General features: G+C 34.5%; 2 protein-coding genes across 2 annotated transcripts in view; one reads left to right on the forward strand and one right to left on the reverse strand.

The window, feature by feature from the left end:
- Positions 1-3776, forward strand: part of ko (Stork-head domain-containing protein knockout) — a 114755-nt gene extending 110979 nt beyond the window's left edge. Inside the window, exons 8-9 of the mRNA XM_089633394.1 lie at positions 105-262; positions 711-3776. Of these exons, the coding sequence (XP_089489520.1) occupies positions 105-262; positions 711-2618 (2066 nt within the window). The 3' untranslated portion in view covers positions 2619-3776. The remainder of the gene's footprint in view (positions 1-104; positions 263-710) is intronic.
- Positions 3777-5874: 2098 nt separating this feature from the next.
- LOC149426819 (uncharacterized) lies at positions 5875-7482 on the reverse strand. Its single transcript, XM_089633472.1, has 2 exons — positions 7427-7482; positions 5875-7341 (listed from the first exon to the last, which is right to left on the reverse strand). Exons 1-2 carry the CDS (start codon positions 7463-7465, stop codon positions 6619-6621), a joined length of 762 nt encoding a protein of 253 aa, XP_089489598.1. The 5' UTR covers positions 7466-7482; the 3' UTR covers positions 5875-6618.
- Between the last annotated feature and the right edge of the window lie 381 nt (positions 7483-7863).

Raw genomic sequence — 7863 nt, forward strand, 5'->3', positions numbered from 1 at the left:
TTTTTCTACAGTTTAATTATTTGTCAGACCCATGCATTTTTAAATTATCGCTTTGAAATCGAATGTATTTTCTGTGGATGTAACCCATATCTATTATTTTCCAGAAAAGGGATCCCTGCTGTCTCGCCTCTTCAGAAGAAGCGGCAGAAACAAGCAGCCACGTGGGAGCATCAAATCTTTCTCTGCACAATTTCCTCCAGCCGAATGGTTCAACTCTAGGGCGGTGCACCTGCACTGCGTTGCCACTCAGACCATCTCCAAGGTGAGTTCTTTATTTATTGCTAGCAGTACCCCGCCACGCCTTGCTGTGGCTCAGTTTGTCTGTGCAGATAGAGAACCAATAGTGCATGTTGCTATTACGTCCAATAAGGCGCGCTGTTAAAAAAAAAGCATGTTTGTCCAACAGATGATGCTGTTTTTCAAAAAAATCATGTTTTTATGCCTATATTAATCACCTGTCACAGGTGATTAATATAGGCATGTAAAAATATATGCGTATTCCAATGAAACATTGTGTCAAAATTTTAAAGCAATCGTTGAAGAACTTTCGGAGATTTAAGATTTTGAACATACAAACAATTACATTTTTATTTATGTAATATGTAAATGAATAGAAAATTATTTGGCAGGTACCTACTTTACGATTTAACGCTAGACCTGAAAACCTAAACTAAAAATTCTTAAATTTTTGTCTTTTTTTCTTCTTCCAGGAATCCTTGCAGAGCCTTCCATCATACATATCGACTTATTACGATGGGTCAGAAATTTCACAGAGGTCAATGACGCTATCACGCCATCGAAGACATCTTTCTACGGAATCTAATCTTCTTCCTTCATCCAGCCTTCCTCGTTCAGCGATGTCTGCTAGTTTTACGGAAAAACACACGTCCGACAGTTCCCCCACACATAGAAATGGAACGTTAAAGTTGCGCGAAAGCCCTTGCGGTAGTTTAAAAAGACAAAAATATTTTCAGACAACAAATGCTATGTCAACAAGCGGGCCTTCTAGCCTCGAAAGTAATCACAGAGGATCAATGAAAACATTGAAGAATGACTCTAAAAGTGGTTCTTCTTCTTTGGAAAGTCAATCCATGACCAACAGGTACCCAAGAAGTCAAACCAACAGCAGTGGACACTCGACCCTGGAATCACATTACTCCGACCGCACATTGCAACCCTCCCCTAGTCAGTACAGCTCTCCGTTTGGTACCATAGGACTGAGTCGGGCTCAATCTCTAGTCAAAGTACAAAGCCTTCAAAGCTCTCCCAAAAGCTTGCATAAAAAAAGGAAGCCCATACTCGATGAAGACTCACATAAGATCAATAGTACCTCAACACCTTTATCGTCTCCCAAAATTAACTCTTCTCCGGCAAAAAACTCTTCAATCAGTAGTTCTCCCGGAAACAATACTAAAGCTGATCCTATCAAATGTGACCTGTCATCCACCGCCGTTTCAGCTAATTCTAGTTCCAATAATTCTATTACTCTCAAACTTACTACTAATACGACAACACAAAATGGAACAGGTACCAACACTAAAGTTTACGTACAAAACTCACCCGCAAGATCAGTGATCACTTTCGAAAATGGGAATGTGACAGAATCATCGAAGGGGAATAATATATTTATTTTCAACGATGACCGATATTCAATGACAAAGCCTACTTCTGAAGAAGAGAATTCCAAGAAGAACCCTGTAAATGTATTCATGGAGACAACGCTGGATAACTTTCCCATTCAAAAATCGGAAAACTGTAACCCAGAACCATATTACCCCAATAATGAGGCCGTCAAGGTTCAAGAAACAAAATTCAACAAGAATGTTATAAATGATAAATCAATGAATAATAACAGGAAACTCTCCCTACAGTTAGGAAATAATCAATCTAACGGATTGAGTTATAAAAATCAATTGAAGAATCCGGCAGAAACAGTATCCAGTCCAGGGACACCGGCCATTCATAACAACACCCTCGGCTTTGACGGAACCGGCAACAGTGACCCTTCAACTCCCACCAAGAGTTACGATAACGTCGTGGAATCCATCGCCAACATGAGATATTATGAAAAAAACAACTTAGCATCGGCCAACAGTCACCACGAGTTACAAAAACTTAATTCAAACAGTGATTTAAAAAGTGTGGACCTACTGATGAAGGCAGTAGCTATGCAAACAAATAATAGACAAAGTTTATATCACAGCAGGATGAGTTCTGATTCAATCACTAGTATTTTATCAAAGTCTTCGGACAATAAGGGAACAGTCATCGGTTCAGAACCAAATTTGGTCTTCAAAAATCAAGACAACCAAAACAGCCCGCTTAACGACAATAATTACGCTTCAAATGAGAAGTTGAATAGCGAAGAAAGAAATAAAAAACAGAAAAGGTACAGTTTGAGTCAAGACATAAAAAATAGAAATCCTGAGTTCTATAACTTTCCGAGCCTCAGTGACTTGAGCTTTAATTTCACGAGTTTAGCCGCTCAGAAGATACTGAAGGGAGTCAGCATCAACAGCGTGGACACGCTCAATGAGCTCAACATGGCGGCTAATAACGGGTCTGATAAACAAAAAAATTGTGAAGTTACTGTGTGCACCGACTTTGGCCTTGTATAATAAACTAACAAATATTTTATTAATTTGTCATATAATTAAATCCTAAAACATATCACTCACATTTTTCATTTTGCATTAAATTTTATTGCCTGGCACAAACCTTAATAAAACTTCTAAAAAGTCAATTTCAAATAAAACATAGGGCTTTCAACTATTCTAAAAACTCAATTTCAAATAAAACATTCGACTTTCAAGTGTTCTAAAAAGTCAATTTCAAATAAAACATAGGGCTTTCAACTGTTCTAAAAATTCAATTTCAAATAAAACATTCGATTTTCAACTGTTCTAAAAAGTCAATTTCAAATAAAACATAGGGCTTCCAACTGTTCTAAAATACCCAAGAGAAACAGACATTGACACATTTGTTAAAAAACAAACAGTACAAAGAATATTACTTTTCCTCTAAGAATATTACTCTTTTTTTAACGAGTATGCCTACGAAATACCTATTATATAAGTCAAAGGACAATATTTTTTTTGTCGTTTAGATATTAATGGAGCCCCTCAGAATCAAAGAAACATCAAAATCTCATTTTAAAATTACGTTACCTGACACAAGTTTGTTTTTTCCACAGATATGTACATAAATGTTATTTGGATGTTCTGTTAAGATGTTTCTAAATACATTTTTTTAAACAATCAAGCATACATTTAATCAAATCGAAAAAATTATAATCATTTCAATGAAACAAAGGGGTCGACATACATAATATTAAACATATTATGTAAGTGCAATATATTATTTGTTTCTTATTTTCTTTCTAGAACTCCTTGTTTTTAAATATCCATATATGTACTGATGTATCAATGCTTGAGTACTTTCTCATATACAAATTCTTCATAATATAAAAACAGTAATGTTGATGCTTGGATACTTTGCCAGCTTTGTAGGGAATATTTTATCATTGTAATTAATTATTCTTATTATGGAGTTTGTATTGTAAAAGAAAAGTACAAGTAGAATTTAGAATGTACATGTAAAATATGTCAGTGAATTCGCCCATGTGATCCAAGCATTATATATATTTAGCTCTTAAATACTACTGAAATCACAACGTATTTGGGCATTTTCATCAAAATTTGTACATGTTTTTGTCATTTTTATACTTTCAATTCCGTTACTTTTATGTTTTATTTATATGTTTCTACCAATAGCAGATAATACTAGAAGTCTGGATTTTTTTTTCATTGCAAAAATTCTTGGATTAACTACCATAATATGTACTTCTCATTGCCCAGAATACAATAGGATGGTTATAATGTCGACTGTTCAGTGGACATCTTAAATTTATCACTTAATAAATACAAAAGATTGTCGCTGGGGGGGACGGGGGCGCTTCAGTTTTGAATAAAAAATAAATAACAAAACAGTTTAGTAGTAATATAATTTTATAAACTATTCCTATGTAAAAACCCCTACATGGTGTTAAAAAATAAATATACCTGGTCAAGGAATGGAACTAAAGATTTCTTAACCAGAAATGTTAAACTTGATTTTTTTAAATGTTGGTCTAAATCTATGTTAAAAAAATTAAATACGTAATCAGACTTTGTTTAATTGAGTGTAGAATTGGGATATGGTAAAAACACACTTCCTTTTGATCTAAATAATTAATATAAAATATATACAGGTTCGGAAGTTGCATTTAACTGACTAAATAAAGTAAATTAATTAATTTGCATGTTCAAAATATCTAACTTTTCAATATTCTATTATATATTTGATATGACAAAAACACAATGTACAAACTTTGGCGAAAATGACTGTTAAAATTAAGGAGTTGACGTACATAATATAATATTGGGTACAATATTAACTATGATTCTCCACACTATTTAAATAATAAATGGTGTAGAAGTTTGTATATACTAACAACGTTTACAGATTGTAACTAACAATTTTTAATTTATATTATTACAATAAAAGTTTATGTTTATTTATGTAAAGTTTGCGAATATTACAACGACATAAAGTAATCCAATGTTGAAATTGTGTTTTAATCAACCATTCGTTGACCTGCCCAAAACAATACTCTATCACAGTACAGTGCTCACTACTAATCTGCCATCCCAAACATCGGGCAAGTGTCCCATTAGTGACCAGCTCAGGTACGGAGGCTCTAACGAAGCCAGAGTCAAGTTAGCCTCACAGAAGCTAGGTGTACTGTACAGGGCCCGCAGATACTTTAACAGTACACAACTGCTGACTCTGTACAAATCGCAAGTGCGCCCCACTCTTGATTTTGGTAGAAAAAAAACCCAAAATACCTGAAAAAAACCATTGACTCTGTGCAGAAACGGGCAGTCCGTTTGATAGATTCCCATATCTTAACAGGCGGATTAGTCTTTATAACACAGGCATCAGGTAGGTATGCTGTCCTTATTCTACCAATATTACAATGGAAGATGCTCGGAGGAACTAGTGTCATTGATCCCTTCGGCACCAGTGCATAATCGGGAAACACGCAAACGCGCCCCAAACATATTTGTGTACATGGTTAACATTTGTCACATGAGAACGGGTTGCTTCTACGACTCGTGATTGAGTTCAAGAGCTCGGCTGTGGAACGATTTGCCGGCCTCTGTATTTCCTCCCTCCTACAACATGGGTCTGTAAAATGGTCACCTCTTCCAAGCTAGACGGCGGTATACAGTAACTGAGTGTGTAAGAATAAGATAACCCAACCTGTATGTGTACAAAGCTTGACACTCGAGTCTAGGCAAGCAGCGGACTACTAAATTTCACATACAAATAAAATAACGGCCAATTACAGTGTCCTTTAATCGAGCGACGGATGACCAAGTTACAATGTGAGTTATCCCAAAAAGCTTTTTTAAATGGATTTAGCCGTATTCGATGACCAGATCTGAATAGCCGGTTACTTCCACACCTTCCTCTTCAGCCACACAACATACCCCAATTGACGATGCTGTAGTTTCACTGGCTCCAAACGGTTGGGAGCAGTTGGGACTCTTGTGCGGTGGGTGCACTCACATATAAAATTCCTATAACGCATTGTGAAATATTCAGTGTGTTCGGAAATGTCTTGTGATTTATTAAAAATGAACATAATTTCTAGACTTAATAAGCTGCTTCAGTGAAAGATACACTCAGTATCACCCTGATAAAAAAACCACATTAAGATTTTTTATGTTGCATGAAATGGCTTTAGCCGTGTTTGGTGACAATAGATTTACTAAGTAAAAAAACATTTGTAAAATATTTGCTCATATATTTCAAGAAATCCAGGCACATCCTGAATAATATTTACATTTCAGATCATAATTTTACTAACACAAATAAAAAATAATATGAGTAAATGGAAATTCAATTATTAAACATTATTTCTTTAGAAATATTAATGGTTTCAATTTCCTCATAATAAATATCAAATTATTTAAATGTTTTAAAAAATAATGTGGCTATTGATTAAGTCACTTTTGGAAGCCGCAAAATTTTGGATAAATCATGAAGTACATATTATTATCAAGGCTAGACATATGGGAAGATTGCTAAATTGGAAGCTGTACAGTTCTATAAACAGTCAACGTAAACTTAATTAATTAATTGTGCAATGTCACCAAGAGATTGCCTGCGATGAAATCTGGAATAATTACATTATTACGTCAATCTAAGTAAGTACTTTTAAAATAATAAGTACAATTTTGTAAAAAAAAAAGGAACCATTTCATTACAATATGTGCTGTTTTGAAAAAACACATTAAATAATTTAAAACTATGGTGTTAAACCAATACAATACGAAAGCGATAATAATAATATTTGGATGATTTATATAGCGCCGTTTTTGTGCAAAATCACCTCCAGGGCGCTGAAAATACATATTCCAAGAACAGAGAGCAAGCAGATAAGTAGGTGACGGTATAATAATATATAAGTATTTATTTATTGTAAATGCCGTACAAAATAACAGCCAGGATGAGAACATAGAGTATTTTGAGATTTCTGTATTTCTTACTGGTATTAATCTTAGGTCTTAATCAGGAACACTCGATGGTTGTGTGCTCCATAAGGTCGAGGACTTGCGAGGGTTCCGTCTCCGTCTCGTTGATGATGTGGTTCAGCCAGTCCTGAGTGGGGTTCAACTTGTTATTTATCATGTCGCATTTTGATTTGGTTTCGTCGCAAATTACAAGGATGTCATTTTTAACACTGTTTGTGTTCCGTACATTCTTCTCGTTGAAATCTTTGTCTTTGTTAGAATTCTCCGAGCTGTCGCTTGATGAATCATCACTAATTTCAGAAGCGTATTCAGTATCTTTAAACTTATGTTCTACTTCGCTGGCAGGTATATTGACATAGCACACACATTGGTTATTTTGAGTTATTTGTTTAATGGCATTGTGGTTTATTATTGTTTCTAAAGAGTCGTCAGAGTCCTGCTCTGGGCAGATATCGTCGAGACATTTGTAAGAATACATATGATCTTCTTGCGGATTAATGTACTCCTCCATTGTGAAAATATTGCTGTCAATATTCAATTTAGCAAAATCTACAATACCGAAATTATGTATTTCGGTAAATAAGCTAGTCTCGTTACCATAAGATATATCAATATTCTGTAGACAATTCCTTTCCACTGACAATAGCGTACCGTTGCCACACTGTTTCCAAATTGCGTCGATCTGTCGAATGGTTTGTAGTTCTCGAGCTCTAAGTGCGGAATAAACTTTCGCAAACGTTTGTCGAACTTCCAATTTCAGCTGTAATAAAGAAATAAATTGTTATTTACCTATATTTAAGGTACGAGACAGTAAGCTTTGTTATTATAATATATTTTATACTAACACTTTCTAACGTCAATACATCGCCCTCCATGTTTACCATAAACAATCCATTTACTTTTTGACATTTATGTCAAGTGTTGTCAAATAATGTTGTTTTTAAAAAGTTTTTTTTTTTAAGTAGGCACTAACACCGTAATCGACACAAATAATCCCAAGTCGCAAATAAATACAAATTACGAAATAGTTCTGGTGTGCCGCAATAATTTTAATTCCTCGTAAATAGAGCAAATTTCTGTAGAGGCTGGGGTAGTGTAAAAATAATAATAATGATTACATTATTCGTACAGCGCCGTTTTCGTGAGAAAATTAACTCAAGGGCGCTTAATAACTTAATTTATTCCTGTGGTATTAATTGCGATCCAACCAAACGATCAATGTTAATTGGTAAAAACCAAATAAATTTAAAAATTTTACAATTATTTTATTTCTTTACCGGCG

This window comes from Hesperophylax consimilis, chromosome 1 (assembly GCF_061612785.1).
Source record: "Hesperophylax consimilis isolate HC1 chromosome 1, BYU_Hcon_1.0, whole genome shotgun sequence".
Classification (NCBI taxonomy): Eukaryota; Metazoa; Arthropoda; class Insecta; order Trichoptera; family Limnephilidae; genus Hesperophylax; species Hesperophylax consimilis.